Source organism: Schistosoma mansoni, chromosome 1, assembly GCF_000237925.1.
Source record: "Schistosoma mansoni strain Puerto Rico chromosome 1, complete genome".
NCBI lineage: Eukaryota > Metazoa > Platyhelminthes > Trematoda > Strigeidida > Schistosomatidae > Schistosoma > Schistosoma mansoni.
Window position 1 is genome coordinate 64,154,531 of NC_031495.1, and position 22,805 is coordinate 64,177,335.

Consider the following 22,805-nt stretch of genomic DNA (forward strand, 5'->3'; position numbering starts at 1 on the left):
CTAGTCTCCTGGGTTTTGCAAAAACCGGTGCACCTTCGGTTTTGATAGTGTGACTTACTTTTAGTTTGTCTTTAGAAGGCTGTGGGTTTGGTTTAGTTAAGTTTGGAAATTCCGCGAGTATATCTTGGAATTTCGCTGTTGTTACTGGAGGAGTTTGAATCAAGTTAAGAGAGCTGATGTGACTTTCTTTGCCTTTTGTGTAATACGAAGTTTCTTTTAGTGTTAATCGCCGTTTCTTGGTGTCAACTAGAAATTCGTATCTCTCTAGAAAGTCCATCCCCAGTATTGCCAGATCTAAGTCGGCTACCGTGAAAACCCAAGGGAATTGCCTCCTGAACCCCAAATCTAGGGTCAAGTTTTTCTGCCCAAACGTCGCAATTTTAGTTTTATTTGCAGCTTGAAGTGTAATTGATGATGTTTCTCGACTAATCTCAGTTTTATTTTAAGGGATGATGCTAAGAGCAGCGCCAGTATCCACCAAGAAATTCAAGCCAGAGTTTCTGTCTCTAACATAAAACAAGCGAATGTTTAGGCGCCCCTCCTCAGTCGTCGCGACCTGGGGAGGGGTTACTCGTTTCCCGCTATCTTTAGAATTATGCTTAGGCCAGGCGCATGGTTGCATGCACTTGGTTGAGTTGACACCAAACTTCCAGTGGTACCAACAAAACTGCCCAGGTTGTCTGGACATTTGTGACCTGTTTTGTGACTTGGATCGTGGTCGTTGTGGTGACCTGCTCCTGTTTCTATGACCCATTTGCATTCTGGTTACGGCCTCAGTGAGACTCTTAACACTCGCAATGAGTCCTTCTATGACGGGGTCTTTTGCTGATTCTACTTTTTGTGTGTGATTTATTGTGCCTGGTCCAGTTGGAGGACCTCTCTCCATTATTCTATCGGCTATACGCGCTAAATGAGATAATGAGGTTTCAGGATCTTGTGCATTCAAACAGTGTTGGGCGTAGCATGGGAGAGCTTGTATCCATCCTTGTTTAAGAACTGCTTCACTCACTGTGTTATCACCCATTAACACTTGGAGGTGACGCAAAAACTGTGACGGCGACCGATCATCTAGTATTTCACCTTGAAAAAGTCTTTGGATTCTTTGACTATCTGATAATGATAAACGGTTTATTATCTCTCGTCTTAAGATGGTGTATGGTTGTGGTGATGGTGGATCTAAAATCAAGTCACGGACTTCTTTGGCGACTGAAGGAGGAAGGATAGAACACAAGTCTCTATAGCGAATCCCTTCAGATTTAATATTGTGTCTCGTGAAATAATGCTCTAGTTGAGCAAACCACAACTCAGGATCACTACGATCAAATTCTGGAAGTCGGGATTTCGTAGTCATAACAGTGTCTATCTCCACTGGTGACAAATCCTCCAGATTATGGGTTTCTATTGAGTCTGACATGAGGTATGTGACAAATATATCAATGAAGTTAGCACGAAAAATGGTTACTATAACACGGATAACTTAAGATAATACGGAATAAACTAGTTATATACTCAACTTAGTTTACGGATAATCAGGTCTACTTTTACGATTAAGTGAAAAAAAAATTAATAACCGAAATGAGGTTAAATTTGTGTTCAAAAAGGGCTCACCACTTTCGTGCCTTAAGGTAACCCTCGTGCTATTGATAGAAGAAACCAGAGAAGTAGTGAATAGGTCTTTATTTCGATCTTCACGCAGTCGCAGTGGAGCGTGGGATTCTCTGTTCAGATAAACAAAGGCTCTCAACATTCAATATAAGATAATAGGGAATATAACGCTTACAAAAAGTAAGGAAGTGAATGAATACTTGAACAATACTGTTTTAGCATATGCTTGGTTGTTTGGGGTCAACTCTTAACCAACCAACCTGAGCTGTTACAAGTTCATTATAACCAGTGTGGTAAACATCCAATGTCATCGACTAACAGAACTAGTTATTTTGAAGATTTATTTGCCGCCACATCTTCATGACTTTGTATACAGTGTTAGTTCATCCTAAACTCAAGTATTGGATACAAGCTGCTAAACCCTGCCTATAAAGAGACAGTGAGCTGTTAGGAAGGGCTCGAAGAACCGGATTTAGGCTGATTCTTGGAATCCCAAGGCTCCTGTATGGTGGCAGACTGACTAAACTAGATTTATTTCCTTTCTCACACGACCTCTCAATTCTGGCTCCCCTGGGGAAAAGCGATCACGCTGTCCTATCCCTCAGTTTTGTCAGCAAAACTGAGCTAATATATCTCGCCAACAGGCTCTGGAATTTCAAACGGTTGAATGTGTTAGCTTTACACAACTATCTACAACAGGTGGATTGGGATGTTCACCCTCAACTTGAAGTGGATGCTCATTGGGATTTCTTACTGCAAACGCTATTGTGTGCTACTAAGTATTCAGTTCCTCAAACGGTCCCAAAAAGCTACAAAGAACCCACAATCATCAAGAACAACACTCGTCGTTTGCTAAGCCGCAAAAGGCACTGTTGGGCTGAATATAAACGGACTGATAACAACGGCACGTTCAGGCAATACAAACATATAAGGGACATATGCACAAAGGCAATAAGAGAAGACAGGCTTCAGTACCAGACCAAGCTTATCGATAAATTTGTCTCAAATCCCAAAACGTATTCCGTTATGCAGCTTCTCTTCCACAAAGCAAAACTGGAGTTTCCCAACTGCTAGGTCCTAATGGTCCGACCAATAACGACGGTGATGCCGCTAATCTTTTGGCTGAGCAATACTCTCGAACATTTCAACTGACCCACATCAAATACACGGATGAGAGCTTCACCTGCACCCGCACAGGACTTTCCGAAGCGGGCCTGAGCGCTGACCTGGCGTTCCGTAAACGGCAGTACATAAGAAAAGGCACTTCTCCTGGTCCGGATATGGTTCATTATGCTATATTGAGGGAAGCAGCTTCAATCCTGGCATCACCACTTAGCGTGATGTTTTCATACTCGCTAAGCCGAGGCAAACTGCCGGAAAATTGGAAGCTGGCTCTTATCACATCAATTTTCAAAGGAGGTTGACGCAGTGAACCCTCAAGCTACCAACCAGTGGCCCTTCTCTCCATACCTTCTAAAATTATTCAGTCCCTAATGTACGACGGTATACACGAACACTTATTATCCCTAAAGTTCTTCTCATCCCAACAGCATGGTTTCAGAAAGTGTCACTCTTGTATGACCAACCCGCTGACTGCGGTGGATAGATGGACAACCATCATTGATCGTAAAGGGGAGGTAGACGTCATTTACCTGGAATTCTCAAAAGCTTTTGATAGATTCAACCATATGTGTCTTATCAATAAGCTTAGATGTTTGGGTATCAAACCCCCTCTGATTGACTGGACCGCCCATATCTAGAAAACCGACATTTTAAGGACAGGGTTAACTTCTCTTTCTCTCAGGCCATGGAATGTCCTACTGTGGTCCCCCAGGGCTCAATACTAGGTCCTCTTCTCTTCCTAATTTACATTAACGATCTTCCACAACAAGTTTCATCTGACTTATTGCTTTTTGCTGATGATGTGAAACTTTGGAGAGAGAGATACGTAACCAAGAGGATATACTAGTACTTCAGGAGGATCTGACTCGACTTCAAAGTTGGACAGACGACAACGGACTTACCTTCAACACTTCAAAGTGCAAAGTAGTCCATCTGCGACATATTGCAGACTATAGTCGCAGCTTAGGTAACTCCTCTCTAGAAGTTTCTCAAGTCGAAAAAGATTTAGGAGCGTTGGTACTCTATGCGAACTGTGACAAAAACGCCTTTCAAGCAAACCTTGCACTGGTAACATTGAAGTGCATTTCTGTTCAGTTTGACGGTAGAACCTTCCACATAATCTTCAACACTTTTATTAGCCCCCATTTAGAGTACGTAAACATAGTATTTCCTCCCTCCCTCCAAAAGGCTCCAAAAGGATAAGGACACTCTGGAACGTATACAACGTCGAGCCACGAAATCAGTTCTGGGACTCAAATTCAAACCTTATGAAGGGCACCTCCAATCACTTAGCCTTTACTCGTTAGAGTACAGGCGTCTTAGAGGTGACCTTTTTATGACTTACAGTATCCTTAACACTTCTGTTCATCCCCTTAAACATCTTCTTAAGCTTAGTCATAACACTAACCTAAGAGGTAACACCCAGAAACTGGAGACCCAACATAGCAGAACAGACTGTAGACACAACTTCTACTCCGTAAGAGTTGTCAAATGCTGGAATTCGCTGCCGACTGACCTAGTCCAGGTGACTTCCTAGGAGTCCTTTAAGAGGAAACTTGACCTATTCCTAAGGACTAAGAATAACATATTATTATGATTTACCAATTTCTTTTTTTCCTCTATTATCGCTAATATACCTAGTGTCTTGCCTGAAGGTATTGGTGATCTACTGCTACTAGACACGGGAGCCCGTTAAGCTAAAGTTTCTTCTATTCCGTCCACAACCATTTGAACTATTTGAACCATTTGAAAGGACCAGAGGTGGCTTCAACACAGATTTAAAACTACTCAGTGATAAATTCGCATCTGATGGGCTCCCATTGAGGTTGTCTTTCAAGAAGCACAATTTACGAGCATGCCTTAAACAGGTTAACAAGCTCAGAACAAATTACTTGTCAGTTGACTGTCGACTTTCCCATCAAATCATCAACAGGTGGAATCCCTCATCTCACGACACTGTTGAAGCTTCATCTATAGACTATTTCAAAGGAAAGTTGAATCAGCACTAGGACTAATATAACCCATTCCACCTTCTGCCTTTTGCGAACCGAAACTGAAATCGATCCCAAGTTTGCCCATTGTCATGGTGTGTAGGGCACATTATCACCGGCCTGTTTGGTCTTCAAGGTCATGTTCGACACAGGATCTTACCGTCCTAACCATGACCCACCAGCTGGGATGGAACCATATGATCTTCCTAGAGAAGGAGATTTAGGAGCCCTCAGCAATGCTCAACAGGAGGCAACAAATAAGCTCAAAGTTAGAGTCAATTAGTCCTATATTTCTTAACAGGCCCAAACTCGCGTAAATAATGAGCATTATTTACGGAAACATCCAGAAATTAAATACATGATAACTGCATTTTTGAGGTAAAAGCAGTCTTCTATTGTGCGATGTCTTGTAGAGATATTTTAACAAAACAGCCTGAAGATGCCAGGGAACATTTTGTTGGTAAGGTACATTTTAAGCTACATCTTCAGACTTTTTCACTGGTCCAAATCTTGAGTCCAATATAGAAAATATCAAGAGAGAATATATAAATCAGTACCATGACGACGAAGTCATACGCTCTTTAGCCCAAGAAGAACCTCAACCGGAAATCTAATTTATGCTTTATTGGGGTTTGTCTGAGAAAACAATTGGGTGCATGTAGTCTGTAAATTGTTAAAAACGTACTCCATTAATTTTTGTTTCGTTTACTTCTGCCCTTCCAATTTTTATTCATAAATATTTATCTATCCTTTCAGTAGTTTATAAAGATTTCTTTTAATCATTCGGTCTTTTTTTTCTTATACAGTCCATTTGGTACAGTAGTGGCCCTCCCAAGTTTGTGGCATTATTCAAAACTATTGAAGAGTACATAAGTTTTTGGGTGGTTGACCACCGGTGCGTCTTAAATGTCGAGCCACAATAAAACCGACAGATTGTGTTAAGGTTTGAATTGATTTTTAGTTTAAACAAGCCAAATAATGCAGCTGTGCTATTATAGTATCTTTGGTATTGTGAGAGGATTTGAAGATGTGTAATTAATGATTAGTGTGATATTATATTTTCCACAGTATTGTTCTAGAACCAGAAGTAACCTTTCTATGAGACCCAGTTATTCGATTTTACAGCGAATAAAATACATCTAGAACACCTAATTAAAATTCAATCATCCACATCATCAAAATCTAGTCAACTTCATAACATGATATTGATCAATAAATCTCACTCCTGATTCGCAATTTGAACTCTACTAATGGTGTTTTCTTATTAGAATTCATCTGAAGGTTAATCATAATAGTAAGTACTTAGATGTTGTTTATCTCACGATACTGTCAAAAAATATTTATGGTATTATTTGTGGATATATACTCTCGAAAATTTGTATCGTTAATCGATTTCATAAACTTTCCAATACTCAATGTCACTGTTCATTTTTGTTCATAACCTTGGTGAGGAAGGTTGATGGAAATGAAATGACATCAAGTAAGTATTTTGTACCAGTAAATGTTCGATGGCTTCTCAAGGCAATTAGGAAATGTTTTGAGTTTTTCTGGTAATGCAAAACTAGGATAAGAATAGATTTTGGCAGACCACGGTTACATTATGGTCGTATCAAGGTTGAAAGCGTATGAAGTATTTGATTGTGACTTAGTTGGTGTATGGAATTATGTTTCACGAAAGCTGAATTCAATTATCTGTGAGATAGATGTGTACTACTGAAGATTATGGAGCTTGGCTTCATTTTCTATGTACCTTTTCTGGCTGGTTCCAGTTCGTAATAAAGGAATCAACTCTTACTCTATCATCCTACATACCAACTAAATAAATGAAAAACTGATTTGTTTGGTGAGTGATTCACTCATTCATTTCTGCACATCGTTTCAGTGGTGTGAGTTGTACATATTTCACTAAATTTTACTTCATTAAAGTAGAAAAAAAATTGTGGATTTTATCTTTGACTTGTTACACTTTCGAACGATCTGATACATAGTTCGATTAAGTGCCCCCAAATGCCCTGGTACGACCGAAGATGATAGTCCGCCCTACCTCTCGAAATGCTCTTACATGGCCACGCGTACATAGCCTCTGTCAGGGAAGTCTTACTCATTGTCTTCTCGCGACATCACTGTTATTTACGAAATTGAGGGGACAAAAAGCGGATGTCCAGTGCTTTAACCAGGTCGGTGGACACGTAGAGTTCACCTAGGGGAGTTGGAAAATCCTGATTCCAAACCAATAGTACACATGAGCTCCAGTATCCTGATGGAACTAATGGCATATGAACCAATTATTGGTCATTTGCTACCGTGAGTCTACATCTCTTTACGTTACTCCATTGCCTTGTGGATCAGACCTTTAGGTCAAAGGCTCCGGATGTGGTCCCCTAAGAAAACCACATGGTTTGTTTTGGGCACCTGGGTAGTATCCCAGCCCTCATACAAATTAAGTGACGTGTGCGGCGCACATGTGTTTGGTGCCCCTTTGTACCAATATTTATGTGTTCAAATAAATAAAGACTAAGCTATGTAGGTAGATGCAAACTATCCGGTTGGAGTTTCTGTCTCCACTTAGTTTGCAAGCTCCTAACTCCCCCTCCCCAATAAATTTTTTTATTCCACCAGTCCACATTTTCCCTCGAATCGTATCTTCGATGCACGATCTTTCTTAATACCAATGATACTGTTACAACCTCTACTACTTTGGGATTATCTCTCTGTGTGCTAAGACAATGTGTGTACTTAGACTGATGCACTTATATGCCGGGTTCTACGTTGTAACTGATTGACTATCGTCCCTATTAAACTCTGCAAAGTAATTAATAGGGAAAAGAATACAAATTCATTGCGCTTTACCGAAGCCGTCTCCGTTAGAGAACCGCAACCGAATCCACCCGTTTAAAAAGCAAATTGTAAATTTATTACTGCTATAGTAAATTGGTATTTTTGTTTACTTTTCAATAATGATTATTTCGTAGTGCAATCTTCATTAAATTAGTCGTTTTTTCACCCACTTTAAAATTGTCTTCTTATTTAATTCTTAAACTTAAGTGACTACTGTTCGGTTGATTAAAGAATTGACGGAGTAAAATGGATCTATATTGTTCTGTTTCAATTGTTTTAATAATGCTGGACCATGAGAGTCCACACCAGTGACTCTGGCAGGCTTCTCACCTATTCAGTTAATTTGTTTGCAGTAAATATGAATGGACGATTTGTAACGCTCGACTTCTGATATAGGTGTTGTATTATGGCTTAGGATTATGATGTAGAGTTTAGGATTTACGGTTATAGTTAGGACTAAATGTATTTTCAGACTAACCGTAAAATTTAATACCATCCTTTAAATCCTGGACCCATAATTTCTAAACCTAAATTTTAATCCTAAACTGTAATACTAGCTCTATATCATAGCCCTAAAGCCTAAATCTTATTCCTAAACCTAGGCTTAAATATCTGGTGATAATTTCGTCATTAAAATAGGAATACATGTCCTGTTTCAATTTATTCAGAGTTTAATCAATCGGAAACAATTCTTCAGTGTGATGATCTATTTTATTATTTGTAGAAGTCATACTGTTTCACTATATGAACAGTTGTTGAAAATTTTGCTGGTATATGTTATCATGTACCACTGAGTTCCCACGGTGTTCAGCATTCTTTTTATATCATAGAACGTAGACTGGAATGATACCTTTTCAAATAATAAATTCTAGATGTTATGGAATGCTAGTGCTTGATGTAGTATTCATGTGTTATTATGAGAGATTTGTAGAGATTCTTCAGTTTGAAGATATTTTGCATTACCGATTGATTTCTGGATGACCATTGGAAAATAAAAGAAAACTGGACATCTGTCTTGTACTAGTATAGTTTTCTTCTGCTGTATATACCTATGACTTCGTTAAGACTGGGACCCACTATATGTAGCTCTGACGAAGAGTGAATTACTTTTGGGCTACTGAGTTAGCATCCAAAGACAGTTTCAGCCAATTCCTGAAAACTGTATGACCAATGTTTATCCATATATGTAGTGCCTTGTAGCGAATAACATTTTTACACGCGTACAAGATTGATTCTTATTTTAGGTTACATGAACTGTTCTAATTTTCTCAGTCATTTTGTTATTCATATATGTGACATTGAGCACGGGAGCATAATCGTACGATCCGTCTTTATGCTTGTTTGTATCTTTCATATCTGTGAATATTGAGTCACTATTTAATCAAACTGAGTTGGCTGGTCCGTCTTCTCTATCTCTCATCTTAACATCTGTCTCAGTAAATGAGTTGTTGAAATAAATTCTTCCAACTTAATTCGTGCTTGACTTTTTGTTGCTACCGTCACCAAAACGGAGTTAACCCAAGTTGGATAGGCGAAATAAACTGTAGAATTTATCTTCATGACTTAATTCAAACAGGGAGTCCGATCACAGGCCTAGAGTTTGTCTCAACTCTGATGGTGAAAAAAGCTGTAAACGTAAATGAATTGCTATGAATATGCCTATTAATTCCTATTATAAATAAAACCGTAAACTATATCTTGACACAGAGTGTATAGAAGTAGTCAGTAGAATACCCTTAATTGAGATTTCGTACTAGTTGCCATCTCTGCAGTCATAAGGATAATTACTCAATAATCAGTCACCGTACGTATCTAAATCCTACAAAAAATGATTTGTGACTTAAATAAGTCAGTGGAATAGCTTCAGACTATGAGTCTTGGTGATGTGAATTAGAATCCTTCATAAGTTATCAATAACCTCAAGATTAAAAGTAATCCTGCTAACTTGTTACATGGGTTCAAGGTTTCCTATCGACTATCTTCATTCATCTAACATCAAAATGTAATCGACACAATACTGAATGAATTAATTCAATCGTTCAATTGCAATTATGAGTAATAAAATTTTCATAATTGAAATCATGAGTCGATTGAAGCTAGACCACTATGGAAAACCTGAAAGCACTGGACGGCAGATTTGTCCTATTATGGGACTCCTCAGTGGCAGTGTGCATCCACGATCTCGCCTCTCCTTGGTGGTCTAGCTTCAATTAACTCATGATTTCAACTATGAAAATACTGAAATCTCCACAAAACTCATTCTGATCTATAATCATATGCTCACTAGTGAATGACTTCAAGAGATATTTCCTGGACTTCTAGTGGGAAGCAGTAATCAGTGGAGTTCAACCAAGTCTGTTGTAAAGATATCAACTCACTGAAGACAATTGGTGAACATTTGCTCAAACTTCGTGCATTGTTTGAAGTTAGACATTAAAACCGTTGGATGCCGGCTCAACGGTCTGTCGGCGCGAGACTGGATTCGAATCTCGCTTGCATGTGGTATCGTGGATGTGCACTTCTGAGGAGTCCTATAATAGGAAGGAATGGTCATCCAGTGCTTCCAGGTTTTCCATGTTGGTCTAGCTTCAATTGACTCATGATTTCAACTATGAAAATACTGATAAAATGTGATCAGAACTAATGAAATAAACAAATATGACATTGACTTATATTCAGTAATAAGTCATTATATAAATGATTTTTCAATGTTAAATATAGAAAAAACAAACAAACAAGAACAAAAAATATGAGATAATTATGAAATGCATTAGAGTGTAAGTGAATTGTCGTTTCTTTTTCTTGCTTAAAATAAATATAAGACTTATGATGATTGATGTCATTATGCCTAAACATTGAAGAAAAAGAAGAAGACGAAGAACAAGGAGTGTGCCTTGTCTCTTCTGTTGTTGTTGGTGAAGTTGTTTTTCATTTCATTATGGAATAATCAAAATAATGATGTGGAACTTTCGAGAGAGAACGAGAGGAAATTCAATGAAATTTTTTAATGGTAACATAGAGGAATGTGAAAAATGTTTTTTTTGGTTTTTGTTTTTAATAACACTCCTTTCCCACCCCCTCTCACCCCTCTTTCACACACACACACACACGATGAGAGACCCCCTTTGATTAGTTTACCTTCGTATTCCATATTATTCACCAGTATTTGTTTTGCTTTGATGATAACGATATTGATGTCTATTCATGTTTCTAGGGCTACTCTTCTTCTTTTTCTTTGTACATTTACATGTTAATATATTCCATAGCTTATTACGATAAAATTGAAAGAATACAGTATATGTATAACCATTTAATGCATAATTTATATCTTTTATTGATGTTAATAAACGTGATAAATGGGCATATAATAAATGTTCACATTTTGTATGTTTATAATTTAAATTAGCTCTTATTGTTAAACTAATACTAACTGGAAATGTAAAACATAAATAAAAAAATGATAATAATAATAATGCTACAATACGACCTAACTCTTTACGATCTTCTATAATTGTATGACGACGACGTTTTATTAATGAATTCATTGTTAATCGAAATGAATTCTCTTGTTCTGTTGTTGTTGTTGTTGCTAGGGGTGATGGTGATTTTGTTTCTAGGGATGTTGTTGTTGCTGGGGGTGGTGGTGATGTTGCTAGGGTTGTTGTTGTTGCTGGGGGTGGTGGTGGTGATAATGTTTTATTGATTGATGTAAATTCATTTAATGATAAATTCATTTGTTCATCATTACTCCAATTCATAAATTTTAAATTATTATTAATTGTTTTACATAATATACGTCGTTTTGATTTAATACTAATTAATTTAATAAGTATTATTAAATTAATAAATATTAATAATATACATGGTACCATATAAGTTAATACTGTACTAAATAGAAAAGATAATAAATCTTTATTATTAATTTGATAACCATTTGTACCTAATGCACATGTTAATGAAGGGGATGAACCTAAATGAGAAAGAAAAGAAAAAAAAGAAAACAGGGGGAGGGAATGTTGATATCTGATGTGAACCGGGAAACAAGAAGCTTTAACAAACTAGGGAAACTATTTTTTTGGGGGGGATGTTATTTCATTTCATTCAAAGCTTATAAAATAGTAACATTTAATTTTACCCCTAGTCTATTATACAGATCATAAGCTTTTGTTTGATGTATGATACACTGCCATAGCCTTTTCCGTTCCAAAGCTATTGTAATTTAGACGTAACCTTTTGTACTTTATTTTCTACTCTAATCCCTCAGCTTTGAACATAATTGTATTTTCATAGTTGAAATCATGAGTCAATTGAAGCTAGAGTACCATGGAAAACCTGAAAGCATTGGACGGCCGTTTCGTCCTATTATGGGACTCCTCAGTGGCAGTGCGCATCCACGATCCCACACCCGCGAGATTCGAACCCAGGACCTACCAGCTTCGCGCTGGAGCGCTTAACCGATAGACCACTGAGCCGGCCGGCTCAGTGTTACTGTCTAACTTCAACTGATCTATAATTGTATTTTCCTAATTATTGTATGTTGTGGTCAGGTTAGTCATCTATTTATTCATGTATCTTTTTACACTAATCTGAATTCGGAATTTGGGTATCAGATCGGGATTGGAATAAAGGGAGTAGTGTTCCAGTTGTCTTGTCTTCTCCCTCTCGCGCGTGCTTGTCAGCTAATCAGGGATAGAATAGTTTTTGTCAATCTACCCCCGCTTCGAACTCACACATACTAGCCTCAAGGTTAAGCCAGTCAGCCTATCGCGTCAAGGTTTTAATCTACATTAGACAAGTTATCCTCGGCACTAAAGTGGGTAGATAGATCAAGGACGTAACAACATCAGTAGTTTGTTTTGTAGATTATCAATTTTCAAAATAGTGACAACCATTAAAATGTGAAGTAGGGTATGTTATTGTAGCTGTAAATAATTCCCCGAAATCAATCGCTCTGTAAGTGTTCGATATTGAATGCTGACCATATTGGTTTTAGTGGACTCGCTTAACTGAAAGCGCTCGGTCATGCATCCATACCAGATCACGTTACAGAACGACGTGGGAAACATCTCCTACGATCATTAGCCAGATTAGACCATTCAGTTCTCGATATATTGATAACCCATCAAATATATCTTTCAACCTCCTCGCTTCTGACTTATGATTTTAACTGGGTGGGCACGATTCGATTATAGAAGTTGTTACTGGTAAAGAGTTGCCAAACTACAATACTGGTGGTATCTTCATTGTCATATGTATGACCCACGAGATATCACTTGTTTATTTTATTTATTTATTTAAACACATAAATATTGATACAAGGAAGCACCAGATAAATATGCGCCTCACAAATCTCATTTGATTTGTGTGAGGGCTGTGATACTGCCCAGGTGCCCAGACTGAAGCAGATGGTTTTCTTAGGGGGCTACACACTGTGCCATGTAAATCACATCTATAAGTGCCGAATCCATCCTCACTTTTAGTACTATATGGACTATGATACTTGATTGTTTTTTCTCGTGAAGGTCCTATCTTCTCTCATTCTTCTTCACGTGTAGTTGCTACCTTTTCTATCCTGTACCACTGAATCCACTTTGATGTAAGATTAGTCTCCCATTAGTCATTACTATGGACCCCAATCAAAGTTGTAAAAATCATAACATAACTAATGTGAATATAAATAAGTCAACTGTATAGAGAATCCCTGAACCATAACATGGGTTCACTCAGTATGAAAATCACCAATAAGAATGAAGCCATTTGGTTATTAACTACTTATGAGTAGCCTAAGCCTTCTTTACAAAAATGTCAGAAAAGTAATACAAGATTAGACTTAAATACTCATAGAAACCTCCTAATTCCACCACGACTTACCACATTGACAGAAATATAGTTTCAGATAAGATGAAAATTTCCGAACGATTACAAAAACAGCGGTATTAAAGTAAGATTAAGTAAAAAGAAGTCAAAATACGCTGCAATCCCACATTATAGGGAAGTACAAAGATCTAAATCTAGAGTATATTTAGTCCATTACCAACTATACTGTAAGCATATAGAACTCCGCTTTTTGAAGAATAATGTCTAGTTTTAGGACTGAAGTACTTTTTTGGATTTTCTGGTTTACTTATCATTCTATTTTACTAATAATAACTACGATAATAATCGTCATGTACACTGTTTGAACCATGTTTGAGTCCTACAGATGAAATTGATCCTCTCAAAGTTGAAGATACTCCTTCTCGGTAGTTCTCCAACATAATGCAGCGTAAGTCCATGATTTCTTGATATCTCTAACCTTTCAACAAGGGACCTAAGGCATTCAGATTTCATGACAACTACATTATTTTTAGACAATTGAGTTTTAAATTGACTTATTCCCATTTCCAGCTTCAATCAGTTTATGATATTGTTTGACTTACAATCATTTAATATAATCAATGATAACTGTCTCATTTAAGGTAACGCCCTTAAATTGACTACTTGAAAGTTTTATGTCTGAATATAGTATTAAATACTTTCAAAGATGAGGATGTGAAAACCTTTACATATCTGGGAGCATCATTGGTGAGCACGGTGGATCTGATGCACATGCGAAGGCACGGTTCTGCAAAGCAAGAGCAGCATATTTACAACTGAAGAACGTTGAAACTCAAAACAATTATCAACCAACATTATGATCAAAATTTTCAATACAAATGTCAAGTCAGTTCTACTGTATGGAGCGAAAACTTGGAGAACTACGAAAGCCATCATCCAGAAGAAACAAATGTTTATTAACAGTTGTCTACTCAAAATACTTCGGATCTGTTGACCGGAAACTATCAGCAACGACCTACAGTGGGAGAGAACAAATCAGAATCCATCCAGCGGAGGAGGAAATGAGGAAGAAGCGCTGGAGGTGGATAGGACACACATTAAGGAAAGCGCCGAACTGCGTCACAAGACAAGCCCTCACAGGGAATCCCGAAGGCCAAAGGAGAAGAGAAAAACCGAAGAACTCATTAAACCGAGAAATAGAGGCAGACATGAGAAGAATGAACAAAAATTGGATAGAACTACAAGCGAAGGCCGTGGAATGAGTGGGTTAGATAATGCTGGTCGGCGGCCTATGCTGGATTGGGAGTAACAGGTGTAAGTAAGTAAGTAACCAAGTTTTCAATAATTCTTCCAGCTACTATAAATATTCAATAGATTTCGATAGTTTTTATCAGTTTATTTAGTTTAGTCAAACAAAATAACTATTGAATTCAAAAAAATTGCTAAGTCCAAATGTAATAGAATATAAAGAATAATAATACATGATTACTAACGAGTGCCAAGTAGCATGAAACCTAGGTCCATGTTTTCTTGTTGACTACCTCCAATCACCATCTTATCTCAACATAGTGTACACCGTATTGAGTCACCTAGATTAGTGGATACACTGCGATTCGGTTGATAGGATTCGATCTGTACTAAGAAAGACCTAACATACATGACATTGTTATAGTTGAAAGCATGAGTCAATTGAAGATAGACCACCAAGGAAAACCTGGAAGCACTAGACGGCCGTTTCGTCCTATTTCGGGATTCCTCAGCAGTGCGCATCCACGACCTTGCCGAAGATTATCAGAACTGTGTTATGATTATTAGCGCAATACATTTCAAACAATCTGATCACACATTATATAGTTGTTAAGAACATTTATACATAAAAATAAAAGGCCAACTAGGCTGGAAATGGGAAGTAAGTGTAGAGAAGGATAATAATAACAATAATGATAATAATATGAAAACAATTTGAAACTTAATCACTCTGGATAATAAGTTAATCTTACCAGGGTAGGTTTAAGGTGAGAACAAACTGTTTTTGAATACACAAGGGGGTTTAAATTTTCGTATGGCTAAGGCTTCCATAAACCTTAGTATACGATACCACAAAAGCCGAGTTAGGATCAATCTTATGGCTTGTTTCGAAGATATGTTTGGTAATAGAGGATAATGGATATTTATCCTCTACTGTTATCGGGTCATTTAATTCTATTTGTTTCTGTAACCATTTCAGTACATGTTCACACACCCTAATTTTGAGATCACGAATACTCCTCCCTATTTATGTGTGCCACGCACACATTTAAATTAGTAAATACAGTGGGATGTGATACAATCGTTTTCATGTCTTCTAGGTTTTGGAAGAAGCATGGACCTCGTTTTTTCTTTGATAATGACCTTCGTTGTACAATACGTTATGTTGATGATTGATTTAAGCCTTTGTTTCAATGAAATCCTATTTGAATCACCTGTAAATGGTAAGGTGATGTAGACAGGCTTGTTTTCCACAAAGGCTACAATAGGTCTCACTGTACCATGAACTTTCCGTCTATTTAGAACTTTAAGTGGATAACCATTCCCCATTAATGTTTTGTTTAACAACTTAACATCATCATCAATAGCGTGATTTGTGCAAATACGATCAAGCTTATTAAATAGGCACCTTATCAAACCTTGTTCGTATTGCACAGGGCAATAACTATAATAACTAAGGTATTGACCTGTTCACGTTGGTTTTTGAAAAATGGATCGTTTGATTGAGCCATCTTCTCGTCTACTTAGAAGTATATCCAAAAAAGGAAGCTGATCATTCTTCTCCTCTTCGAGACTAATGTGGTTTTAGAGAGTATTAACTTTATTCAATAAACAATTCATATCCTCCTTCCTTTCATAGATAACTAAGATATCGTCCACATATCTCTTATAAATTGATACGTCCATTCTAGTTGACCTTTTATGTAACAAAGATATAATGTATGATCAGATTGTTCGAAATGTATTACACTCATATATTATCATCATATAGTTCTGTTAATCTTCGTCTCTTCTTATATGATCTTTATCATTGAATATAAATGTGACAATAAATAAAGCCATGCATAATGGTAATACTACTACTGTAGTGAACAAAACACCGGTTGGGGACAATCGAATGTATTTAAGCAAAAATTACAGACTATCTCAGTAAATTCTGATAACCAAACAATGAACAGTCAATTTGCAAATTAACAACCAATTGTTTCAATCTTCTCTGTTTCTTCTCTAATTTCATTGCTCATGCATTTTGCAAACGATTGCGCTTCATTTCAGTTCTTTGCTCATCGGTCTTCTGCCAAAATACATTCTATGTCTGACCAACACGATATACTACTTATATAGATATAAGTAGACCACACCACACTACTACTACCACCTCTACTACTACTACTACTACTACTACTACTAATAATAATAATAATAATAATAAAGTTCCCATCAATAATTTATAGCCATTTCTTTTTGAAAAAATCGATATATACCAGTACATTATTGTTTCTAGGGTAAACTTGTTATTTACTTTATTAATAGTGAATGGAAATGGATTTAAAGATTAAAAGTCTATTTCAAATGTTAATGAATTACAAGTTTACATCTTATGTACTTAGATAAAAGAATTGTATCCCTTATAATGTTTATTTTTGATAGGGTAATAGAAGAAGATAAAGATTATCAGTATTATATTATACTATTGTAAGGAAAGATGGATAGTGGATAGCAGTGGAATCCATCATTTTTTTTTAGTGTCGGTTGCTATGTTAAGCTCGCATAACTTATTCTAGCCTCCAAACAACCTAATTTATTCATTCTTCTTAAGTTACATTTTGACTTTGTTAATTATTCACTTATCAATCTAGGTTGTTTGTATATGAGTGTATGGTTGAGCACTTCTTATCCTATTTATCATACATCTGTAACTTATTTTTATCTAACTATAAATATCGATTCACGCCTTGTGAAATTGAGTTCGCTCACTCGCCTTCTCCATTGCGTATCATTTTGTTTTACTTCACTTTCCAATCAACGATTGTATGAAATATACGTATTCCAAATCCATTTTCGTATCTGAGGAGTCTCACAAGATGATGAAACGGCCATCCAGTGCTTCCAAGTTTTCCATGGTGGTCTAGCTTTAATTGATTCATGATTTCAACTATATAAAATTATTTAATTCCGTCATTCAATAACACGATTTAAGTCGACGATTATGTACGTAGATTGATGGAATGTATATTTCGATAGCAATCAATCATCTGATCTCATTGGATTCACATATACGGGCAATAGAATATCTCCTTCACATTCTATATAATATTTCCGATTCATAATTCCTTTCTAATTCCATTTCTATTTTCTTCATAGTCATATATATTCATCTACTGATATGTATTACATACTACTTATATCTAGCAAAATAAGTAGTATACCATATAGTAGTAGTGATACGAATAAATTAACGGATTATGAACTCTTTATGAATAATTATCAAGTCCGTATTGTTTTTTTTATTATGTAATATGAGTGATTAGTTCAAGGTGTTTTTCTTTTCTCGAACTTTCTCTCTTTTTTTTCTTGTTTTTTTGTTGAGAAAAAACAAACAAACAAAAATATCCATAAAAGAAAAGTTTAATTTAACAAATATTGATATAGATATTTATTATTATTATTATTATTATTATTATTCAATGATAATTGTAAACAAATAAAAAGGGGGGAACGATGATTATTATAATAATTGAATTTCTAGGTTTTATTTATCCCGCGCCTACCCCCACCCACGCGCCATCCCTCCCCCCGTCTTTCATGAGTAAATATTTTTTTCTTTTTTTTTATTCATTAACATTTATGTAAATAAATGAAAGAAAAAAGTAAATAAATTTTGTTTGTTTACTTTTTTCTATTTTTCTATAGAATATTGATTAGACCAGCATTCTCCAACCCAATCTGTTCTGGGATAGAACTAGGAAAGAAGGCCCAGGACAGAGTGGATTAGAGAATGCTGGTCGGTGGCCTATGCTCCATTGGGAGTAACAGGAGTAAATAAGTAAGTAAGTAAGTAATTGATTAGAATAAAATGAAAAAAAAATGATATGTTTGCACTTGTACAGTAAATAAATAAATAATAATAATAATATTAGAAAGGGGTATTGTGAAGATTATTAATAATTGAATAGTTGAATTTCTTGAGTTCTGGGTTCGAATCCCGAGAGAGGGATCATAGATGCTCACTACTGAAGAGTCGCATACTAGGATGAAATGGTTGTCCAGTGCTTTCAGGGTTGTTTTTTTATCGTGGTCTCGCTTTAATGGATCCATGAATTCAACTATTAAATTACTAAAATCTCCATAAAATGTCTTTCTGATAAGAGGAATATCATTGTCGTAATATATATAAATCCTTGTGTTTGTCTTATATACTCTTTTATGAAAGTGTTACAACTTTAGCCTTGTGCTCTATTAATATATAACGTAATGATACCGCCAATTATCGATAGGACCAATGACACACCAAACCCGTACGAGGAGTCTAGAGTATTTATTGGTCCTTTTTCCTGTCTAGTCCTATATGTTAAGTTCAGAACATCAATCTCAGCCTTTGCGATACGAATCATGCATTCTAAATATACTGGATTTTTATAAATTCTAAACAGACCACATCACACCATAAAATAGTTAATAACATTTGTACAAGATCTAGCCAAATGTGGCTGTGAATATAGGAGACTGTAATTAATAGACTGGGGATAACTTAAGAATGGTCAATCGTATAATAATAGCCTTTGGAAGCACTGAACACCCATTTCATCCTAGTAAAGAACTCCTCAGTATTGCATACACATGATCTTCCTCGTGAGATTTGAACCCATGACCTACCAGTCTCACGCACAAACTGTGGTCTAGCTTCAATTGACTCATGAATTCAACTATAAAATTTTTCAATAGTTGAGACCATGAGTCCATTGAAGCTAGATCACCATGAAAAAGCTGGAAGCATTGGACGACCGTTTCGTACTATTATGAGACTTCTCATCATTGCGCATACGCGATCCCACCTCGCGAGATTCGAACCCAGGACCTATTAAAACTACAAATTCACATACAATTCATTCTATAAAGTTATGTAATTCATTGAAATAAAATTTTTTTTTCAATGAACCTGTTATATTCCGACAAGAATTATGGATGGCAACTGTTCGGATCTATCTTATGAACCCATACTATACATATATAAGAACTTTCGTCTAAATTAGAGAGAATAGTTTCACAGCATTTAGGCACCGAGTTGATGTAAGACATTAAATAAGAAGAATATATATCTGTAAAATCTCAGCGAAGTGAATTTGAAGTAAATCCAACATTTCACCTGGCAATCTGGTTCAAGCTTTTTCAAGAAAATATGCACAAACCAGTAAGAATATACCGGTATAATTAGATAGAAGATTCAAGCAAGCCACAAAATGATAATATAGTTTACGCTGTCATGAACCTGATAAGATGGTAGTATAAAAGCACCGACAGATACGATCATAAACAGACTAACAAGAATTGTATTTAAACTTCTTACATTTATCAAAATGAATTAAGTGGTAGCTGCTTAAAGAAAGCTTGGACCAGATTGCCAGGCAAAACGTTTGATTTACTTCACTTAGTATTGTTTGTTTGAATGCTTCCCATTGATGTATTGGGACTGCAACTAGTCAGTATGTAATTGGCAAATGTGCATACTCTGCGTAATTGCCTCGATATACCCTTAATTCACAACCATTATAAGCAAAGATGGATAGTAGCTAGCACTAGAACCCAGTTTGACGCGCGTTTCGTCCTATTGGGGAGTCGTCAGCTGGATGTACCTACCTGTCAGAGTTGATGTTCACTCTGGGACTTGAAACCAAAACATTCATATTCTCCTTATAATAAGCTTTATATTAACCTATAGACCTACAAGTTATAACACAACCTAATGATTATGTTGATCTAGTCAGTTGTTCTATTAACTACATAATAATAATAATAATAATAATAATAGAATCTCATGAGATATGAAATGCTGTTTATATAATTATGTTTATTTGGACTTTCTTAGTTTACATCTATACTTAACTAAACTATTAGTTCTATGCATGAATAATAAAGTTTGTTTGTTTTGTTTGATTTGTTATTTAGTTCAGTAAAAGTAAATATTGAAATATGTAAATGATATTTCTATTAAAGATTTATATCCATTTGATTATTATGAAGAATTGGAATAGTGCTCACTAGTGACTGGCTTCATGAGGTAAGTCCTGGAGTTCTGGTGAGAAGTCATGACCAGTAGAACTAATCCATGTCAGGTAAAGACAGGTATCTGCCTCAGTACAATGGAAGTTGGTCGCGCAATTTCGTGGATTGGTTGAGGTTAGACATTAACACCGTTTGGCGCTGGCCGGTTCAGTGGTCTATCGGTTAAGTGCTCGCGCGCGAAACTTGTAGGTCCTGGGTTCGAATTTCGCTCGCGAGGTGGGATCATGGATGCGCACTGCTGACGAGTTCCACAATAGGACGAAACGGCCTTCCAGTGCTTCGAGGTTTTCCATGATGGTCTAGCTTCAACTGACTCATGACCCAGGGCGCGCGTTTCGTCCTATTTTGGACTCGTCACTCGGATATACCTGCATCTGAGTTGATGTTAATTCTGTGACTCGAACCCAGTACCTTTCGCTTCAAACGCCATCGTGTTATCCACTCAGCTGCTGAGTCCTGATAAAGAAAGGTACTGGGTTCGAGTCCCGGCCGACGAGTCCTGAATAGGACGAAATGCGCGTCAAACTGGATTCCACTGCTAGCCACTATCCATCTTTGCTTATAATGCTTGTGAATTAAGGCTATATCGAGGTAATAAGCACAGTACGCACGTATGTAAAGAAGAGACTGATCAATTGCAGTCCTAACACATCAATGGGAAGCATTCAAAGAAACAATACCAAGTGAATAACTGTTTTTCATTAAATATTGACTAGGTGACTTATATTAAGACGAAGTCTCATTGGTGATTACGAGATGAATCTAATGTCTTTGACAATTATTATATCTGATGAAACAGAAAACATGAATCCAACTAATATGTCCTGCTAAGAATAAGATGTATTAAGGTTACCTAAGTAAGACAATTCCTGCCTCATAATCACTTAATTTTGTTAGTAGATATAAAGACTATCCAACTTTTTACTTAACTATGTTAAAGTCGTTGATCAAAATCCATAAGATACTATTGTAAGAATTTATACTCAATATAAGGGTACATGAATTAAAATGGATGATAATCATATGCTCACTAGTGGCTGACTTCAAGATACATGTCCTGGAGTTCTAGTGGGAAGCAGTGACCAGTGGAGTTCAACCACGTCTGTTGTGAGATAGTAACTCACTGAAGACAATCGGTGAACGGTTGCTAAAACTTCGTGAACTGGTTGAAGTTAGACATTAACACCATTGGACGCCGGCAGGCTCAGTGGTCTATCGGTTAAGTGCTATGGCGCGAGACTGGTAGGTCCTGGGTTCGAATCTCTGGAGTGCGTTGTCGTGGATGCGCATTGCTGAGGAGTCCCGTAATAGAAAGAAACGGCCGTCCAGTGCTTCCAGGTTTTCCATAGTGGTCTAGCTTCAATTGACTCATGATTTCAACTATGAAAATACTGAGATCTCCACAAAACGCCTTCTGATTAAAATGGATGAATTATTTACACAGATACAGTTACTACTTATATGTTCATATAATAGTCAGTTAGTATATACTAAAAATTCCTTTGGCTTGGGACTATAGTCATTCAATATTTATTAACTTAGTCCTATTTGTAATATTCTCCTAGTCAATTCAGACAATAGATGATAACAAACAATTATTCTGATTATGGTGTGTGCTACTGATATCGACAGATATAAGTAGTATATATCATCAATTGAAAATGAAATGCCTTGAAGCAGAAGGTTAAAATGATCAAAGAAAATAGAACGATTAAAGGGAATGATTAGTGTGGGAACGAAAAATGAATGAAGTCTGAGACGATTGGTTGATATTTCGCAAATGAAGTATTTACTTTATGGTTCTTAGATGTTCTGTAATTTGTGTGTTGAAATACATTTGGTTGTCCGCCACTTGTGTTCTCGTTCACTACACTAATTTACGATCAGATCATAAACTCATTGAATTTTCGGCATCCATAATTTGAAAAGACACTAATTCACCAAAACAGTTCAATATGTACTGGGCTTTATACTAAACACGAAGAGTAAACACCAACTGAGGAGTTCCACAATAGGGTGAAACGGCCATCCAGTGCTTCCAGGTTTTCCATGGTGGTCTAGCTTCAATTGACTCATGATTTCAACTAGAAAATTACTAAAATCTCCACAAAAACCCCTTCT

General features: G+C 36.5%; 3 protein-coding genes across 3 annotated transcripts in view; 1 reads left to right on the forward strand and 2 right to left on the reverse strand.

The window, feature by feature from the left end:
• Window positions 1-442: 442 nt before the first annotated feature.
• Smp_001085 (gag-pol protein) lies at window positions 443-1,414 on the reverse strand (the record flags this gene model as incomplete). The annotated part of the gene is made up of 1 exon (XM_018795189.1): window positions 443-1,414. The coding sequence occupies one exon, from the start codon at window positions 1,412-1,414 to the stop codon at window positions 443-445; it is 972 nt and encodes a 323-aa protein (XP_018649526.1).
• Window positions 1,415-4,822: 3,408 nt separating this feature from the next.
• Smp_001080 (hypothetical protein) lies at window positions 4,823-5,499 on the forward strand. Its single transcript, XM_018795190.1, has 4 exons — window positions 4,823-4,986; window positions 5,020-5,096; window positions 5,132-5,178; window positions 5,208-5,499. The coding sequence occupies exons 1-4, from the start codon at window positions 4,858-4,860 to the stop codon at window positions 5,330-5,332; spliced, it is 378 nt and encodes a 125-aa protein (XP_018649527.1). The 5' UTR covers window positions 4,823-4,857; the 3' UTR covers window positions 5,333-5,499.
• A 5,209-nt stretch (window positions 5,500-10,708) lies between these two features.
• The window catches only part of Smp_001070.1, a gene marked incomplete at both ends in the record, with an annotated part of 65,658 nt that continues 53,561 nt past the window's right edge, over window positions 10,709-22,805 (reverse strand). Inside the window, one exon of the mRNA XM_018795191.1 lies at window positions 10,709-10,822. Within this exon, the coding sequence (XP_018649528.1) occupies window positions 10,709-10,822 (114 nt within the window). The remainder of the gene's footprint in view (window positions 10,823-22,805) is intronic.

Coding starts and splice junctions, on each gene's coding strand:
- Smp_001080 (XM_018795190.1), top strand. CDS start 4,858: ATGTTCGACACAGGATCTTACCGTCCTAACCATGACCCACCAGCTGGG. Junction 4,987..5,019: donor AGGCAACAAATAAGCTCAAA/GTTAGAGTCAAT, acceptor ATTTCTTAACAG/GCCCAAACTCGCGTAAATAA. Junction 5,179..5,207: donor TGCCAGGGAACATTTTGTTG/GTAAGGTACATT, acceptor CTACATCTTCAG/ACTTTTTCACTGGTCCAAAT.